We start from the raw sequence: 20,170 nt of genomic DNA, 5'->3' as shown, positions 1-20,170 counted from the left end.
GTGTGTGTGTGTGTGTGTGTGTGTGTGTGTGTGTGTGTGTGTGTGTGTGTGTGTGTGTGCATACAGATGCAGAGGAAAAAATGACAGAAAATGATCATTGCCTAAAGCTTGCCTTTAGTCTATTCGTGTGTGTGTGTGTGTGTGTGTGTGTGTGTGTGTGTGTGTGTGTGAGTGAGAGAGAGAGAGAGAGAGTGAGTGTGTGTGAGCGCATGCATGTGCATGTCTGCATGTCTGAATTCCAGTGAAGCTCCACACAGGCCTCACATTGTTCTGGAGGAAACCCGACCTCAGAGCTCAGCATGACCATGATACATCTGCAGCCTCTATGTGTGTGTATTTGTGTCTCCTATGTGTGTGTTGGTGTGCGTCTGTCGTGTGTGACCTTGGAAGGGGGTCACCAGCTGTGGTGTGGATGTGGGAGATGGTCTATCTGAAAGCGCTGACAATAGCCCCTTTACACACACACACATAAACACACACACACACACACAATCAGAATTCAATTAGTGAAGACTTTGTTTCGTTCCCCACGTGTCTTTCTTATCACACACTCTCAATGAAAAAAAGTAGCTGCAGGAGAAGGTGTGTGTTCTTGGTGAAGTTTGTCTTGGCATAAAGAAGAGCCTCCTGTTACAGCTCATTAAATCACACACAATATACACACTGACAAACTCCTCCCTGGTGATCCACATAGCCGTCCCATGGGACCACACTCACACAGCTTAATAAAACATTAACAGTGTTAGCTGTGATAAGGTGACATCTATAATACCTCATCTGTCAGTGTGTGAGCTGTAACTCTGTCAATAGGCAGCAAATAAAGAATGGGAAGAAAAAAAAATGGGGCACCAACAGAGGGAGGGAGGGAGGGAGTTAGACCCTGAGGCACAACTGGAGGTAGACACTTTGACTCCTGCTGAAGTGGTGTCTGTGGAGCGCGTCAGTTTATCAGGGAGAGAGAAAGAAAAAAGGTACGGCATTGATCGACACACACAATGGAGCTATGTGAGACGCTGGGAAGACGGTGTGTGGAGGTGAGATCAAGATAAGATGACAATGACAACGGGGTGATGCTTTTTGTACAGTGAGCTGAATAAGAGCTGTCTTACCGTGGGTAGTTGGTGCAGTACTGAGTGTAGATGTGGAATTCTTCACTCTGAAAGACACAAAAGGATTCATGAGTTGATGTAATAAATGGACATAAAACAGAAGAAATCTAGCCATGTCACATAATTTAAGTCAAGTCCAACTTTATTTATATAGCACATTTTAAAACAACCACAGTTGACCAAAGTGCTGTAAAAGCTTAAAAACATAATCAATAAAAACAAATAGTTAAAAGTGGATATTTAAAAAACACAATAGATAGTACAAGAAAAAGCCACAATAAATAAAAGCAAAATAAAAAGTTGGATGTCTCGCTCAACAGGTATTAAAAGCCAATGCAAAGATTTGCGCTTTAAGTAACGATTTAAGACTCTCAGTAGTCTGAGCGGTCCTGATATTCAGAGGCAGGCTGTTCACCTGTGTGGGAGCAGCCACCGCGAAAGCTCTGTCACCTCAAGTTTTTAGCCTTGCTCTTGGGACATCAAGAAGCACCTGGTGCGTTGACCTGAGTGCTCTGACTGGAGCATGCAGGTTCAAACACTCGCTCAGGTATGGTGGTGCCAACCCATGTAGACTTTTAAAAACCAACAACACAGTTTTAAACTGGATCCTGAAGCTGACAGGAAGCCGGTGAAGAGAAGCCAGAACAGGCGTGATGTGATCCCGTTGTCTCTTCCCAGTCAGCAGGCGTGCAGCCACATTCTGAACCTGCTGTGGCGCCGAAGGGATGGCTGATCAACACCAATGTACAAAGAATTACAATAATCAAGGCGAGAAGTGATAAACATGTGTATCACTCTCTCAACCTCATGAGAAGGAAGATAGACCTTTATTTTGCCTAAAAGTCTCAGCTGGAAGAAGCTTGTCTTCACAACAGCTGATCTGTTTATCAAATCTAAAAGCACCATCAAAGATGACACCAAGGGTTCTGACTGAAGGACGACAGTGAGACACCAAATTACAGAAGACACTGTCTACACCATCCAGCAGATTAAAATCAAAATAATGATTTCAGTTTTCTTTTCATTCACACTGAAGGTTCAAACGGGTATTCTCATGTGTGCTGGCACATACATGTGTGTAGTGAGAGATCAACACCTTCAATCCATTTAACCCTTCTTTAAAGTTGGAATAAGCTACTTGAGCCTGCATTCAGTGTGCTAATAAGCTCAAAGTGACAATACTAACATGGGATAACAAATCTAAGTTCACAAAAGCCCCTTTCCTGAGAGTGATATCTGTTCACCCAGACGTTATCCTGACTTTTTCTCCCCAGCCTCCAGCAAATAGTCTGCACCAAGTCCAGAAAAGGGCACTAGAAAAAATGTGTCCAACATTGCGTCCGCCAGGGCCTGCTGGTCACTTGTGGGTGTGAATTGAGGAGACATTCAATACAAACATCTTCCCACAAGGGCGTTTCACTCGACAGTACACCACTATTTTCTTTAAATGGATGATTATGACATAGTGAGGGAGAGAGGCTGTAATATACAGTGGTGCTGTCAGTGTGGTCTACAGCATTAGGTATCCGAGCATGCTGGAGCAGCATACGAGCCGCTTGGGGCTCACAACCTGAGCTGAAGCGTGAAGACGGCAGGTTCAATTCTGTAACATTCACAAATAGCAAGTGGGCGGAGTCAGGATGATGATGTTTTACTGCTAATACTCTTCACTGCTTGCCTCAGTTTTCTTTATTGTGTTTTTGTACTCTCAAGTTTGCCTTGAAGAAAAGTTCTTATAAGCGTTGAAGAGAAACACAACCATCACCGTTATCAATCAGTCAATCAATCTTTATTTGTATAGCGCCAAATCACAACAAACGTTATCTCAAGATGCTTTTACAAACATAGGAGGTCTAGACCCCTCTATGTCAAATTATGAACAGAGACCCATCACCAGGACAGGGTAAGACTCAGCCTTACCCCAACTTAATCCATCATGAGCATTACACATCGCAATATTTAGCTAGTTACAGTAGCGAGTAAACTTCCTTTTTAACAGGCAGAAACCTCGGGCAGAACCAGACTCATGCTAGACAGACATCATGCCTCGACTGATTTGGGTCTTAAAAGAGGGATAGAGGAGAATAAGAGACAGAGGGGGCAGTGATAGTGATGAGACAAGTAGTAGGAGCTGTTGCCGCTGGAGTCCAGCACGTCTGTATCAGCTGGAGTCTGGAACATGCGAAGCAGGAGGATGCCTACGGAAGCTCAGAGGAACCTACGAGACAATGGAGCTCAGGGACTCCAGAAAGGTCTATGGTTATCACTTCCTACATGCCCTATCCAGCCGTCCCTCCTCTCCTAAACCTAACGGAGTATACTGAGTTGTGAAATTACCCCAGAACTAGATGATTTCCTGAGGAAGCGCAAATGTGAAAGGCAAATTCCTGGAAATATTAGGGCCTGAAATTATCTTGAAAATGTCTTATGTGTGTGAAGGTATTTTGGAAAAATTGTTTCCCACATGGAAAAAATTTTTTAACATCTGACAAAGGAAAAAAATATTACTGCAAACATAAAAACCCTAGTATGTTGTTGTAGAAGGACACTGAATGCTGGGAAATAAAGCACAATGGGGATGTGGGATAACTAGTCATTGGTTCCCAATAATAATACATCCCATTGAACATCAGGTCTGCATTAATCTGAGACGTGACACCATTGTTTACCACTTTGAGGATTCATTTGAGCAGTCTTCTGTTTCACCATACAAATATTGTTCCTTTGACAAAACTAAAAGCAGGATTGATGTTCACTAAACTGGATCACACATCTGAACCAAGTTTTAAGAGCCTTCACATCATGAGAAAATGGTCTGAACACAATGGACGCCTGGAACAGAAAAGATAAGCATACGGAACTACTTGGACTGTGTCTTCTGAGCTCATAATGTATCCTCTTAGTTCTTCTGTATCATCAGTGGCTCTGTGCAGTTCTGATGCCTTGCTGGTTATTTCATGTTTATGGCTCTGCACACTCGGAGCCCACAGACAAGGCACCCACTCTCCTATGTTCATTGCTTCTAATTGAAAGTCCGCCCTGTAGCTTATGATTAGTCTGTGTCCTGGCCTTTAAGTCTCTGTTGGATTAAATATCCCCATCATGCTTCATCACCGCCCCTTTAATTGAGACTTTTCCCACCTTGCATGCTTCTCTGAACATCAAAGACATCAGATGAAGTATGACTTATCACAGGTACAGTGAATCTTTCTCTCTTCATCCCCATCCTGTCTTAACTTTTAATATCATCTTTATTTTTTGCATCTCTGCTCTTTTCTTGAAGCTTTTCGGTCCATCGCTCCTTCTCTTTGAGGCCGGGAGATGAACCCTTCAGTGTTGCGTAATGTGAGAGTCTAATTAAACTATTTGTGTCCATAAACACTTTGGGGTCACAGGATGTGGACAACTATCAGGAAGCAGCTTCGTAAACACACGAGGCAGATGGCAGAAGTCTGTCCTGGTTCATAATGTACACACACACACACACACGCACACACGCACACATGCACACACACACGCACATGCAGAGAGAAGTGTACATTTGCGCACAATATGCAGCATGTTATTCAGACCAAACTAACAGTATGCAGCAACAAGTATGTGTGTTGATGAGATGTTTCCCGCTGTGGGTTAGCTATTAAAGCTACTGCAAACAATTAAGCCTAACTACAGAATTACAAACAATGCATCACACCAGGATATACTGAACATAAGAACACACACATACACTTGAAATGCATGCAGACAGACTCTCGTGATTTGTTAGCCTGAGGTGCTCCGTGGGAACCGTCCTAAATTGAAGAGCAGAGCTCTCCTCCTCCTCCTCGTCTCCGGCAGTCTGCCGCCACAGACCAGGACTAAGCACAACCAGATGTGCCATCATCGATTTCCAGTGACACTCACTCACACACACTCCTAATACACACTCCTAATAAGCCTCTGGACTTTGAAAGCAAGACCACAAAATACATAAATGCTTCTATGGAATAAAGAATTGTGCAGAGCATGCATGTCTGCAGACAGTCCTTGAACCTTGCAAATATAGCTCAGATCTATAACATATACTTACCTTGTAGAAACATATACAAACTACATTTTGTCTTGTAATCATCAGATTTAAATGCTACATGTGAGTTTTGAAGTCTGAGCTGGCGCCTTTACATGATGAAAATCAAAAATATCCTATTTTAGAGTATCAGGATACAAATTACAGAGAAGGTTGATACTTTTTTGATGTGTGACTTCCACTCCAATCCAATTCAATCCAATCCAATCCAATCCAGTCAAGTCCAAACCACTCCAGTCCAATCAAATCCAGTCAAATCCAATCCAATCCACTCCAGTCCAATTCAATCCAATCCTATCCAATCCAATCCAATCCAATCCAATCCAGTCAAGTCCAATTCAATCCAATTTAATCCAATCCAATCCAGTCAAATCCAAACCAGTCAAATCCAAACCACTCCAGTCCAATTTAATTCAATTCAATTCAATCCAATCCAATCAGGTCAAGTCCAATTCAATTCAATCCAATCCAAACCAGTTCAGTCCAGTCCAGTCCAGTCCAGTTCAGTCCAGTCCAGTCCAGTTCAGTCCAGTCCAATTCAATCAAATCCAATCTAGCTGTATTTCTAAAGCACCTTTCATGCAAACAAGCATGCAGCCCAAAGTGATTAACATATACTAAACAGGCTGAAAAAAGCAATATATCAAATTATAAAGACTAAAATAAGAAGAATGATGAATAAATACTTGAAAACAAAACTAAATATATACTGTAAAAATAACAAGAAATATATGAATCCAAAGTAAAAAATTAGTAACAGCTTAAATAAGCGCAACTAAACACCAGAGGAGATAAAAAAGAAGGGGAGAAAAAGTTAAAAGCAATAACTAAAACTTGGACCAGTTACTCCAAACTAAAAGACAGATAAAAAAAATAAATGTCTTTAATCTTATTTTGAAAACACCCAGAGAGCTTGTAGTCTGAGGTCAAGAGGCAGAGAGTACCACAGTATTGGTGCATAAAAACAGAAAGCTTTAGCTGGAACTTACTTGCCACTGCTTTCCTATCTGAGCTTTTTTTTTAACTCGCTTTAAATGCAAATTTAATTTTTAATACATTCCTAATTTTCCTTTTTTTTTCTGTTTTATTAAATTTGTCATTTTAATTGTGTTCTTTTATTCTTGTCTGAATGTTACCAATGCTTTTAATATTTTCATGTAAACCACATTGAGTTGCCCTCGTGTATGAAATGTGCTATACAAATAAAGTTGCCTTGCCTTGCCTTGAGGGACACATGAGGAACATTAAAAAGGACCTCAGTGATTGAGCTGGAACATAAATGGAAGAAAGTCTGTGATGTATGGAGAGGTAAGGCTGTGTAAAGCTTCGAAAACAAGTGAAAACTTTAAAATAGATTTTGAAATAAACAGGCAGCCAGTGCAGAGTTTTATGGGGTCATGTGACCGGTTTTCTTTTGGGAAGTCAAATACAAAAAAAAGTAATGACTGCACAGTGAAACTAAAAGAGATCCCTTGTGTCACCACCCACAGATCACTTTGGTGAAAAAGTGATAAACGAGGCGGCTCTGGTTGCTACTGTGATCTGTCGAGACTGGACCGCTCACGATGAGTCATCAGCTAATCTCTGAACACGTCAGATCACTCGGGGTGAAGACAGAAACTAAAGATCTTGTTGTAATTGTGCTCTGTGTGCTTCAGTCAGCATGTAGCAGCACATAAAACACTTTAAAGGCTTACTCAACACATCGCACAGTTTGGATTGAGGGGAACAGAGAGGAACATGAGGAGGGATGGCCAATTATCTCAGATAGAGAAAGGAGGAGATTTACAACTAGATCCGTCTCCTCTTCAAACACTGCGCCGGGTTGTGATTCTTGGCTGCTCCGACTGCAGAAGAATTAGTGTGTGTGGGAGTGTGTGTCAGAGATAGTGAAAATGCAGGCTTTGTGGTTTTCTTAGTAACTATGACTAACCTTCAGCAGCACATGGGACCTCTTGGTTACTGTTCTGGTTGCAACCCATTTACCAGAAGTCAGTCTGTGAAGGATGAGGACACACATACACACACTTCCACAGAGACACATATGGATGCCAGTCCTTGGAGGTCTCAATTTAAAGGGGGGGGGGGGGGGGGGGGGGGGGGGTCATGTTCAGAGGTGACTAACTGTTTCCAGGCTTTTGCTTTGGCTGTATTAAAACCACTCGTCGACAATCCTATAGACACAGAAAAACATCTCAACAGATTACTTACTGGAAGCAAAGCAGACGAGAAAAGGAAAAAAATGACTTTCCTCTAAATGATGATGATGTACTAATCTGATTCTTCTGTTGAAAAACAAACTTATGTGTCACTTGTTGAAAAAAGTGCGAGCGCTTGCTCTATTTCTGCAGATTTGGGGCAGACCAAAAAAGGTCTCCCCTTGTCCTCTGGGTGCTTACAGACCTGCAGCTCATGTGCTTCGTTCAGATTCAGATGATAGGATGATACGTTGTTCTAGTTTGGGGTATTTTTGTGTTTACGCCGCAGTATTATAAAACAGGCCAAAGCAAACACCATCACAGGCCTGGCCTTGCATCATTATGTCACAGCCTTCTTTTCCCACTGCGTAGTGGTCGCACTTTGCACTGTGGGAAGCCAGCTCCAAGATGCTAACTAGGGATGCACGATATTGTTTTTTTTGCCGATATCTGATATGCCGATATTTTACAACTCATTTAGCTGATTACTGATACCGATATTTTTTGTCCGCACACCTCATTGCAGAGATCATCAATTCTCTTCTGTATTGGAATTAGTGTACAGTATTATGGGGATACTCTTATCACATTTGTTATGTAATATTCATTTCTTGTGCAAAATAAGAAAAATACTTAATACTTAAAACTGCATATTTATTTATGACGATTGCTTTCAAACAAAATTCCTACAAAAAGATACATCCTACTTAAAACTTGAATGATGCTCTCCCTGAGACAATCATAACAAACCCACAAACAGGGCAAATTTTGCCAATTTCACATTTGACATAGTAAGTAAACCTAACCTCTGTTCACAGGGAACATGTGAAAAGTGCAACTGTACAGCAATTAAACCCAAATTAAATAAAATGGTTTACTCTTTGATAGTAAATGTGCCTACATTAGTCAGCTACATGTTCCTTACAGACGGCTGCTTAAATTCAAATTTAACTGAAAACATCAGCCCAACATGTTGGCAGCAAACAATTATTTTACCGGTTAATTAAATCGGCGGATAACGGCATGTTGGCCAATATCCGATAGTTCATTTTTAAACCAATATCGTCCAATACCGATAATGTGCCGATAATATCGTGCATTCCTAATGCTAATGAGTTAGCCAGTTAACCTTCCAAATAAATGAGTTGTGGTTGACTTGGAGCAGCGAGGAGTTTAATGCCACACCGACATTTTGGTAGATGTGAAATGTTGGTCACCACTCACAAAAATACAGTAGTTTAGTCGGTGCAGTATGCAAAGGGACCAGCCTGACAACAGGTTCCAGTGATAAGATGGACAAATTCTCTTCGTTTAACAAGCTGGACAAAACTTATTGAACTCAACTGTTGCTGAACAAGTGTAATGTTGTTAAGTCCTATGATGCTGCTACGTCTAAAAACAGCTCTTCTGCTGATGTTGAACTGGATAAAAACGTTGAGCAATGCTGACGTGTCACTACTTTTATACTAACCACCAACTACTGGAGTGTGATGAGTCAAACAGCTATTTGTTCAGGGCGCTGGGTTGATTGCGCAAATGAACTACTTCACTGTTCAGAGCCAAGATCACCTCTGCTAGATAGTCTTGCTCATTTTGCTCAGGATCAGAACTCCATCGATGTGTTCAAATGCGTCCAAACGAACCAGACCAAGGACGGAAATGCACTTTGTTTTGGAGCAACTTCCCCAAACGATCCAGGAGTGAAAGCACCCTTAGTTTACCTCTTTCACTGTATTAAGTATGAATATGTTTATGGCTGCACATACATGTGTGTGGATATTTGCGAATGGAAGCATGTTTGGTGAAGAAAAAAACTGCACTGCTTCTCTTGAGCTTCAGATTGCATCAGACCATCTCCCTTGGCAGATGTTGTTTGCCAAGCTATATATGCAGGAACGCTTTTTACTTTTAAGCCAACCGAGATAAGGAGTTATAAAACTGCACTAAAAGAAACAACTACAAAAAACCCCAATGATAAACTTCATCTACTGAGGAAAATAAGGGCTTAGTGATTGAAGCCTCCAAAGTTGGGTTTTTTCCATTTTCTTTTTTACAAGCTACTATTTCCAAAGTAAAGAATGGACTTTCAGTTTGACGAGAGGGTTGTGTTTTTGTAGTGAGTTAACCTCAGGTTGTGTAACACTGGTTTACTTCAATCTGATTGGACAAAAGATGCCTGTTTTGGGATAAAATGGACTGAGCAAACTAACCCAAGTCAGATTTAGCAGAATTTTATGTTAAAACATGACCACGATGTACACACCTGAATAAAGCTGTTAAATATAAAAATTTGTGTCCATGCAAATTAACTTATTTGGTTTAACTTATTTTCCCAAAACCGACATTTTGATTTTAACTGTGTCACGATTATGCGAAAGAAAGTGATTGGAGCAGGACAGAGTTAGAGGCGCTTTGCAGTTGTGTGTCTGAGTGTTTGTGAGAGTGGGCGTGTGTGTTTGGAGTAGCAACACGGGAGCTTTTTACAGCTCCACCAGTAAAAAATAAAGGATGTATGAAATGGTTGTGTTGGACAGCTGTAGTATGATATCTGTCTCATTAGAGGAATGTAACAGCATGGTGGATCCGTACTGTAAACTAGATTTGACCCGTTCTAACCCCGGGCTAAACCACACAGTAAATACCACAAGAGTGTCACAATGTTTCATCACACATGTTGTAAAAGCACAAAGACTGAAAATAAACAAGCGGCTGGTGTTTTCAGATTGGGAAATTATCTGAAATAATCCCAAAACAGTGACAAGTGTAACATTAATCAGTCAGTAACAACAGTGTCATCATGCTGGTTTGTTTATGGACCCCAGTTAATTATGCAGAGTGCTGCTGTGGGATGCTATAAAACTGTTGTGTCTCAACAGCTGCTGTATTTAGGGTGTCTGTGACGCTGACATGACTTGTGTTTTTTTATAAACATGGTCAGACAGTTGCTCTGTGGTATTGGGTGTAATTGCAGTCGGGTAGGGAGGGAATGTGAGGGGTTTTAGAGGAAGTGCTGGAATGCGGCACATTACCATGGGACATAATCATGCTATTTTTTTTCCTGTAGGGGATGGACAGACAAGGAGCAGGAGTGGAATTAACCCAGAAACACACGCAGGACAAACAGTGATACCCTGAGCAGAGTTGCTGAGTCCAGTTTTCCTCGACGGAGCTCTGCTATTATCCCCCCCCAGTAAAAAAAAAAAGGTGATTATATATCTGCAAGGCCCTTAAAATTCCTCTAAAGTTGTCACTCCTCCCTGCCCTCCTGTTGCTCTCTAAATAGACATTCCTCCCTCTGAAATCATGCTACTAACTTCAATAAACTGAAGTGGCTTCAAAGCAGCTTCTTCATCTGATCTTTGTTTACTTATATTTTAAGATGGAGCATTGCCTGTTTCTCATTTTCACTTCTGTGCATGTGAACCAGCTGTTTGGACAAGTTTAAACAAGGGAAGGAGGAGTGTGCATGTGGGCAGAGAGACAGACAGTGGTGGAAGAAGTACTTGAGACCTTTAGACCAAAGTCCTGAGTAAAAGTATGAAAGAATTAGGAGTCAGTAGGAAGAAATATGTCTTCAAAAGATGTGAATACAATTTAAATATGCGGCAATGTATTAAGAATAAAGGACAAAATTCTGTTTTACAACTTTCTACTCATTTTTAGGCTGTAATTTTTGCTTTATCAAGCAGATGTGGATTATTTAACTCTATTTATCAACACGTAACCATTCCCACTAAGTTTAGAGGCTTGGTGAGGCCTGATTATAAATGTTGCCTCTTTTGTTATCAGATAAAGCAGGGTTCCCACTCTTTTCCAGAGATCATTTTCCAGGACATTTTCAGTGATGATCAAGCTGGTATGGCAGTCTAAATTTAGTTCCTAAATAGTCTAATATGTTCCTCTCAGTGGAAGTCTACATTGATAGACGTGCAGTATATGGCTATCTATGAAATCATCTCTTACATGCTTAAAAATTATGGCAAATTGATTATAGAATAATACAATCACAGATGTACATCACTTCACTTCTATAGTGCAACCAAGTAACAATGATAGGCAACTCTCACCTCAGCTTTCTCTTTTCTCAAAAAATATTAAATTAGATACGTAAAGAACAAAAGAGCCATCAAAGGAATCTGGAAGCTGCCTTACTGAAATAAATAAATAAATAATAATAATATTATTAATAATGATCAGATGATCAGTGCAAACATTGACCTAAATAGAACTGAATGACAAAACTGGCCACAAATGTTTCCCAACTCCTAACTCAACTCAAACTCAAAATAGATCTGCTTTATCATGATATTCATCCAGCATAAATAAAAATGTTTATTTGAGTTACCCGTATCCGGAAAAAATCGCACCGTTATACAAGACACACTCTGTATTTGAAGATCTCTCAGGGATTTAAAAAAGTTTAAACTGTCTTCCTGCGTGGCGATGTCTATTGTGATCAGCCATGTCTACAACGTGCAGTTTCCTGAGCAGCTGTGTCGCTCTTTTTGCTCTGTTTGTTTTCACTATCGGGAGTTTGCACTCCTATTAGCTACAGTACGGTAATTGAGCTCTCAGCCTGCACAGAAAGTTGTGAGGCACAGACCCCCCAAGCTCTCTGCCACAACTTTTTAAATTGTGTAAGGTCGCACGCAGTCATGTTGGAATAATTTTCCAGGACAATTTATTTTTTCTCCCATTTTTCAGGTGTTTTCCAGTGTTGGAAAACTGGTCAGCTGTTTTCCAGGTTTTTCATGACGCGTGCGAACCCTGTAAAGTTGTGGAACACCTGGGAACTTGTACCTGCTACCTGTAAACTATACAATACCAAGAGGGGAAGAATTAACACTGCACCACTCCTCTGTCAGTAAACAGTCACTAAAATCCTCACTTGTACAGATTCTAGTGTATTAGGACCAGACTTTTGATTCTAGTTTAAAACACTTCTTCCCTGAATGAACCTGGTTACTTTCCTCCACCAGACGTAGAGGTATGCTCGTGGGAAGGAGGCAGAGGGCATCATCAGTCTTACCTTTGATACAAAGCACTCAGCAATGGCCACAGGGTCAGCGTTGCACTTCTCAAGATCATGAAGAAGGTCCCTGAAACAAAGACAGAGCCAATAGAAGTCAGTATTTAATGCTAAAGTGTGCGCACTCTCATTCCTTTATGTCTTCATCACACATGAATGTTCTCATTCTTTTATTTGAAATTATTCACAACATGCATTGTTCTGATAAACACATTCAATTTCAGCCTTAAGAGTCACCATGGGTGCAGAAATGAGGTCTCAAGGCATTGGGCTGTGAACACATCAGACACTTCCATGAATTCAAACAGGCAGCTCCCGTGTGTGTGTGTGTGTGTGTGTGTGTGTGTGTGTGTGTGTGTGTGTGTGTGTGTGTGTGTGTGTGTGTGTGTGTGTGTGTGTGTGTGTGTGTGTGTGTGTGTGTGTGTGTGTGTGTGTAAAAAATTTGAAAAAAAAAAAGGCCACTGTTGGAGTCATTGTTTCATGGTTGAAGCATGAGGTCACTGTGACTGCTTTTAACTGCTTTTATGCTTCCTTTAACTGGCCAGTGTGTGAGGGCGTGACAACTGAGAAATGAAGACATGGGAGAAAAAGGAGTGCGTGTGTGTGTGTCCATCTCCAGACCACCGTGGCTGATGCTCAACCAACCATTTAGTCTGAATACACACAAACAGCCACGTACAAACACACTCGCAGAGTTATGAGCGGTGCCGGAGGACACAAATATGCAGACAGGGGCTTATTACACTACACACACCTGACTGCAACAACAACAACGCCCTTTCCACAGATCAACAGGTGGCCTGGCCCAGTTTTACTAATCATGGGACATTTTTTCTTTTGGTTGTACTTGACAAAGAAAAGAGACTGAGTAAGATATGTTTAAATACTTTTTGGTGCAAGTCCAAGTTTAATGAGTGGTCTTCAAGCTGGATGTGACAGTCAGTGATTGATTTTTACATGCAACATAAGGGGACGAAATCAGTGAATCTAAGATATTGTTATTTTGCAAATTTCGTTCTTAAAGCGAGGGTTGGTAATCACGGAAAACTAGCATGAATTTGAATGTAGCATTTCCTCAGGACTCCGTCTAACCCCTCCCCCCTCCCCATGGAGCTCCTCCAAAACGACGCCCCCGCTCACATGCACGGCGCCGCTGATTCACGACCATATGATCGTGACTGATTCAAAACCGGTCCTCAGCACATCGTTTGTGTTTTGCACTACGTCAACTCATGTCTCACTCAGCGGTAAAAAAACACCATAACATTATCATAGTGAGAGTTAAAAACACAAACAAAGATGAAATGTACGCGCAGGAGGCGGCAAGAACGGCAGGACAGGATTTGATTGGTTTCATATATTTGCTCCTGATGGCAGGGATTGGTTGGTGTTTTCCCAGGTTTACTCCGGCTGTAGATAGCAGCTTTTTCTCACTCTTTTTAAAGACACATTATGTATTGATTGCCATCGGGACAGAAAGATCATTTTAACCAGTATAACAAAAAGTGTATCTAAATCTGACTACCAACCCCAGCTTTAAGCACTAATAAAAAAACACCTACACCTTCGCACTTCAATTTCAGTAACTGGTGTGTGCAAATCTAGCTGAAGCCTTGTCTGAATCTTATCTGCTGTCGACACTCACAAAGGCAGGAATATAACCACATCAACACTTCTATTATGTTTAAGTTTCAGTTTCCAAGGGAGTATTTGTGCACTGTTCTACACTTTGTCGTACTTTGTGCTTCAGTTTTTCATCTTCTAAGTCTCAATTCTGCAGCCCTGTGTTCTGAATATGATGTACCTGTGGAAGTGGTAGATGTCTTGGATGTTATCTAACAAAGAAAGAGAGTGAGTGTCTCAGTGAGCAAGATATATTTGAAGACTTTTTGGTGGAAGTCCAAGTTTAATGAGTGGCCTTCAAGCAGGAAGTGAAATTCAGTGATGATTTTTACATGCAACAGAAGGGGAGGAAATTAGTAAATCTAAGATATTGTTTTTTGGTAAATTTCGTTCTTAAGCACTAATAAAAATGCCCACACCTTCACACTTCAATTTCAATAACTGGTTTGTGCAAATCTACAGATCTAGCTGAAGCCTTGTCTGAATCTTATCTGCTGTCAAATCTCACAAAGGCAGGAATATAACCACATCAACACTTCTATTATGTTTAAGTTTCTGTTCCCAAGGGAGTATTTGTGCACTGTTCGACACTTTGTCGTACTTTTTGTTTCAGTTTTCTTTATAAATACGAGACCTAACTCTTCAGAATACTGAGCTGCCCTAAAAATAAAGGAATGTACACACCATGTCAGCGAAAGTCTGTGCTTAAAAGTTGTTAAATTAAATATAAATTACAGAAAGAGTATTGTTTATTTTGTTAACCATGAAACCAGGCACCTTTCCAGTCTGCCGTTGATTCTGTATGACTTAAACGCAGCATTAAGTCTCAATTCTGCAGCCCCGTGTTTACAGTATGATGTACCTGTTGAAGTGGTAGATGTCCTGGATGTTGCCGAACAGAGAGCCTTTATCCTCAGAGCTCAAAGCCAGACGGGACTGGTTACTGATAGACTCCATGTAGTCCTGCGCAGAGAAACAGAAAGAGAGAAAGAGAGGGAGATCTTGTTAGAGCTATAGTAATGACATTTTGATTGACACAAGCTTTGACACTCAAACACACACACATGCTTGACTTTGACACACTGTGACTCCTACAGACTTTGAAACAGTAGTTTTAAAACCCCACAGTCCTCTTGAGTGACATGATGATTCATTTGAACGTTAATGTAGAAATAATAGTCATAATTTCAGGGCTGCTTGAGTGACATTTCTTTTCTGTGTGACTCATGGCGATAAAGTATTAGAAGTAGAAATCATAACAGTCAGACTTCTTGCTTTTAAAAAAGAGTTCTTGAAAGACAGCATAAATATTATTATGCAAAGCTAGTAAAAGTGTATCTCTGTATTGCACATATTATTGTAAGTCCTTATAACAAAATAATGTGAATTTCAATTACGCTAAATTGGGAGAATTACTTATTAACTGATCCTCAACACTATGATGAATCTAAAATCTCCCACTGTCAGTACAGTAATTTCAAGATGCATAGCTGCTAAAGAAGATAACACTATGTTGCACTTTAGCTATCTTAACTTTCATTGCACATAGAGAAAAACAACAACAATGGTTATACGAATAAAATTAAAACCCTATCCTTATCTATTACCTTAGGTAAATCAAATTTAATCTTGGAGAGACAGAACAAACCAAAACACGGGTTTTAGTGCCCTGGCCAGGTAAAGTTTAGATACGACGGCCCATTCGTCTTCTCATTGTATTGTTGTTTTGTGTAAACAGTCTGATAAGGAAATGAGGTCATCGGGTTTAGTGTAAATTAATCCCAGAGTCAGAGGAATGCTGGGGAACGCAGGTTTTAACACGTCTCTCTATTGAAAAACAGCTATAAGTCTATTTAAGGCCACTTTGCCCTCTAGTTCTTTTATCACTGCCTCCATCACTGTCGTTAGTAGGGAGCACTGATAAAGCAGTGGCCTCAGGTCCCAGTCTAGCCTGCAGAGAGAAAGTGACAGCAGAAGAGAGGACGACAGATAGAGGTACTGGCTGTTTTTAACTGAAGTATCTTTGTTGCAGGTCCCATCTGCAGAAGAAGCATGCTGATTATCCATGTCTAATATTCTGCACCTTACTCATATTGAGATGGGGAATGAAGTTAGCTGGACTATTACATCTCTACTGCATGTATTTTTGTTCCAGTTGGTCTAAAACATGGACTGTATAAAATATGGACGTAGGATCCGTGACGTCACCCATCTGTTTCTGAAGAGCTGTTTAGAGGCCGATCGGCGGCGGCAGCCATATTGCTGCTGTCGAGCGATTGTGACGTAAAGAGGCGGGCTTTGAGCCTCCTAGCCAACAGCTACCGCCTGTCAATCAAGTCAGCTGTGCCTCTCATTGGAAGACTCATAATCTAAATATCTTCGAAACTGCCGCGTTAGAAAAAAAATCCCCCCCCCTGCAGTGTGTGCCGATCGAGAAATGAGCTATCCAGACTGCACTTGTCTTTTATACCAGGCTGTAAACATGTTTATTTCTGCTGTAAAGATCGGCTTTTTTTAATTGGTGTGTATGTGGTTTTGGGTACTTCCAGAGCCAGCCTCAAGTGGATCCTCGACGAACTGCAGTTTTTAGCACTTCCGCATTGGACTCAAATTTTTAGACCGGAGGTTGCCTCTTGGTCACGACATCTCTAATTAGTCTTTTTTCATAATTATGCTGTAGTTCTTTGGTTTTTTTTTCTTCCCTTTTATTTAATCACAGCCTCCAGTCAGCTGATATGAATCTGACTCAGGCAGCAGACAGTTAACAGTAACGGCTCCTGCTCACAAAACATTTTCTAAGATCTAAAATACAGTTACAGTACAGGAGCATTTCAAACACCTGTGCATACAATAACTCACATTTCCACTAAAGCATCAACACAGCTGTATTTAAGTTTCAAACATGAGCAGGTAGATAGGGGTTCAGAGGGTTAAAGCATCCAGCAGCACAGTAACGGTTATAGAAACTGAGCAGGACCAGATGCCACAGCTCAGAAAAAAAATCCCTGAATATGCACAAACACACTCAGCAAACACACAACACTGTGTGTTTTCAAGCTACCAAAGAGCAGAAAAAAGGAGAGACTGTTTGCTTTATTTCCATTGCAGCTCTGTGGTTTCTGTTCAGGTAATGTTTTATGTATTTATCCATCATTATCATGATAAAAGCCGAGCCTCAGCGGTCCACTGTGTTGTGTTTGATGATGGGAGGAAAGCGATGTCAAAAGAGACTATGATCTCATCTTAAACAAAGAATGAAGAGAATGTCAGCCATCTTGGACGTTAAGGGTTTTAGAGCTTCAGGCCTGGATTTTGTTTTTCTGTAATTTGAGTTACACAATAACACCAGCAGGCCAGTCGCATGTCAAGGGTCACGTCAAGGGGTCTCGTTTAGATTTTGTCAACTATCAGCGGTAATGCGTAATGTGATGCTTGATTAGCTGTAGGGTCACAGATCTGACCCCGGCCTGAAACATTCACTCATCACATCCAGCCAAGAAGGATCCACACACACCCCTTCAGACTCACTCCCTGCTAAGCATCAGTCATAACACGCCTTGACATGATACTATCTCGTGTTAACCATTAACCTCAGTGATTCCCTCACTCTGCACCGCAGTAGGAAGTCAATTCTTCACACAAAACCAAATACAAACATCCAAAACGTTTAAGTGATGCTCTGAGTTTATCTCCACACTCATGGTCAACTCCAATTTGCAGTGGCCTGCATGTGGTCCAGGTCACAGGGCAGGGACATGGGAGAAGGGAGGAAGAGGTGGAGGGAAAGAAAGATCAGAGCTTTGTGTTTGAGATTGTTTGTGGCTAAACGATAGGCCTCATTACACACACTGGTCGAGCCAAGAGTGGGGTGATCACACCCAAGTTACAAATCACAAACAAAGCTAAATTTAAACACAGAGATGTACAGGTGTCCCGAAGGTGTCCTCAAAATGAAAAGAGGAACGCAGAAGCAGATGAAACAGAGGCTGATTAAGAAAACTGTTAAAGCAATATGGGAAAATCCCTGCAAAGTTAAATAGCAGTGAATGGTTCAAATGGGGCAGAACATAAACATAATGTTGGAAAACATCAGGTGTTTCCATGGAGAGGCCAGGTCACTCTCACTCTGCAGTTGGTTTTCTTTTCAAGTTGTGCATCAATTTTCAAACTGATTAAGATTCATTTTCTGCTTCTCTAATTAGTCTTTTCTCAAATTGCAGAAGGTTGACCTGTAAGGGCCATTGTAGAGATGTATTGCATCCTCTTTCCAACCTTGTGGCATGCACATATCTACTGTAAGCACACAAAAAACACACACAGGCGGGCACAGTGTGAGTTTAACTATGTGTGAACCACAACACCCCGCTGACAGATGAAACACAGGTGAGCCCAGGGGAGTCTGGGTAAATATTTGTGTTAAGGCTGTCACACCCTATTTCATTGCAGGAAGCAGCATGGGCTAAAGGATTATTGAAACAGGGGTTGCAGGAGCAGCTTAAACAGGACAGTGCTGATAATAGCCAGGTCGGAGCTGGACTTAACTGTCATGTTAAAAGCTCTATTCATACAGATACAATCAGTGCAATCCATCCTCTGTGCACTCACTGGAACTGTTATTTAAAAGGTGAAGAAAGCTTAAATGCGTGTGTCTTTTACCCCGGTGAAGAATTAGCTGTCCTGCCCTGTAAGTGGGGTCTTCCAGGACTGGGTGGTCTGGAGAAGTCTAGAGGCAGCAGAGGGTTATTAAATGTAGCTCCTATAAGCTCTGTTCAGTGTTTCTCTAACCTACTTTAGACGTTGTTATCTCTGAGATAAATCCCTCAAACTATTTTCCTCTCTCTTTTCCTTTTTTCCTCACCTATAGAGGGGAGGACAGGAAAGAGGAACAGGAGGGGATGGGACATCAATCAGGGGTGACAGGCCAAAACCACAGAACCTTAAACTTAATCCCAGCACGTCTTCAGGGAATACAAGTTTCCTGCCCTTTATTTGACAACAGAATGAACCTCTTTAACCCTAAATAACACACAGTGTCCGTATGTGTGTATTTGTATGTGACTGACCCATGAACCGACAACCTAGAGGGAGGGAGAAAGCACTGCAAAGAGGGAGGATATGGAAAAAGTGGGCAAAGCTCCAACACATGCATGCAAAATAAAACAATTTCTAGAGCCCAAATGCAAAACATGCCTCACATGTGTGCTGCACATTTCAGCACGCATGATGTGCATTTACAGTTTCATAGAGAACCAAAGCCAGCTGAATAGAGACACAAAGAGAAAGGAGGGTTACCTTTGATGCAAACCACTACACCCAATCCTGAACAAAGCAGCTAAAGCTCTGACCAGGGGCTATGTGTATACTCGCAGTTCAAAGAAAACCTCAGAAAAAGGTGTATTTATCTGAGTTTGTGCACACAGTATTGTGTGTGTGCATAAGAAAAAAAGTTTTGAATTTGTGCCTGTGCCTGCAGCACAATGGCACGGTGTCGTATATCTCGGCCAAACCCCGCCTGTAAGCGCAGGTGACCTTATTGTGTCGGAGGGTTTCCCAGCAGGCAACGAGGGGTGTGTGTCACGTGTGGGAGGAAAACCACAAAGTCCTGACGGATGTGTTATCTGGTGATTTAAAGCCCCCCTGTACTCCTGCAAAGACCAAGGTCAAACAGGCACTGGAATGAACGCATTTATGACGTTCCTCTGCTCAGGCCTCAACTTGGTCCTACATCGGTTCAAACAGAGGAGAACTGCCAAAAGGTCCAAAGTAACATGCTCCTGTTTCAATAACTGTCTCTTTTCATCGGACCATTGTTTCCCATCCTGCAGGTTGTACTACTTTGAACATAGAACTTTATTTTATAACAGTAACATTGAGTATTACCCATAGACTGTATAAAATATGGACGTAGTCTCCGTGTCGTCACCCATCTGTTCCTTAGAGCTGTTTTGAAGCCAATCCATGGCCAAATGCAGAACTCAACCAGGCAGAGTGTGGCGTAAAGAGGTGGAGTTTGAGCCTCCTAGCCAACAGCTATGTGTTCCCGTCCGGGAGTCAAGTTAGTCATGTCCTGATTTGGGCAAAAACTCATAATCTTAATATCGTCTGAACCGTTTCGTTAGAAAACAATTCACCCCCCGAACAGTGT

The 20,170-nt window shown here is 41.3% G+C and overlaps 1 protein-coding gene across 1 annotated transcript in view; it reads right to left on the bottom strand.

Annotated features, from left to right (window-relative positions):
• LOC117824178 (pleckstrin homology domain-containing family G member 1) overlaps positions 1–20,170 on the bottom strand; it is a 94,299-nt gene that overhangs the window by 10,676 nt on the left and 63,453 nt on the right. The window contains exons 3-5 of the mRNA XM_034699591.1: positions 14,888–14,988; positions 12,403–12,472; positions 1,110–1,156 (exon numbers count right to left, since the gene is read on the bottom strand). Of these exons, the coding sequence (XP_034555482.1) occupies positions 1,110–1,156; positions 12,403–12,472; positions 14,888–14,988 (218 nt within the window). The remainder of the gene's footprint in view (positions 1–1,109; positions 1,157–12,402; positions 12,473–14,887; positions 14,989–20,170) is intronic.

The sequence above is a fragment of the Notolabrus celidotus genome, chromosome 13 (assembly GCF_009762535.1).
Source record: "Notolabrus celidotus isolate fNotCel1 chromosome 13, fNotCel1.pri, whole genome shotgun sequence".
In the NCBI taxonomy this organism is placed as follows: Eukaryota; Metazoa; Chordata; class Actinopteri; order Labriformes; family Labridae; genus Notolabrus; species Notolabrus celidotus.
Note: the sequence above shows the minus strand (reverse complement) of the source record. Positions and strands in the feature narration are given on the sequence as shown.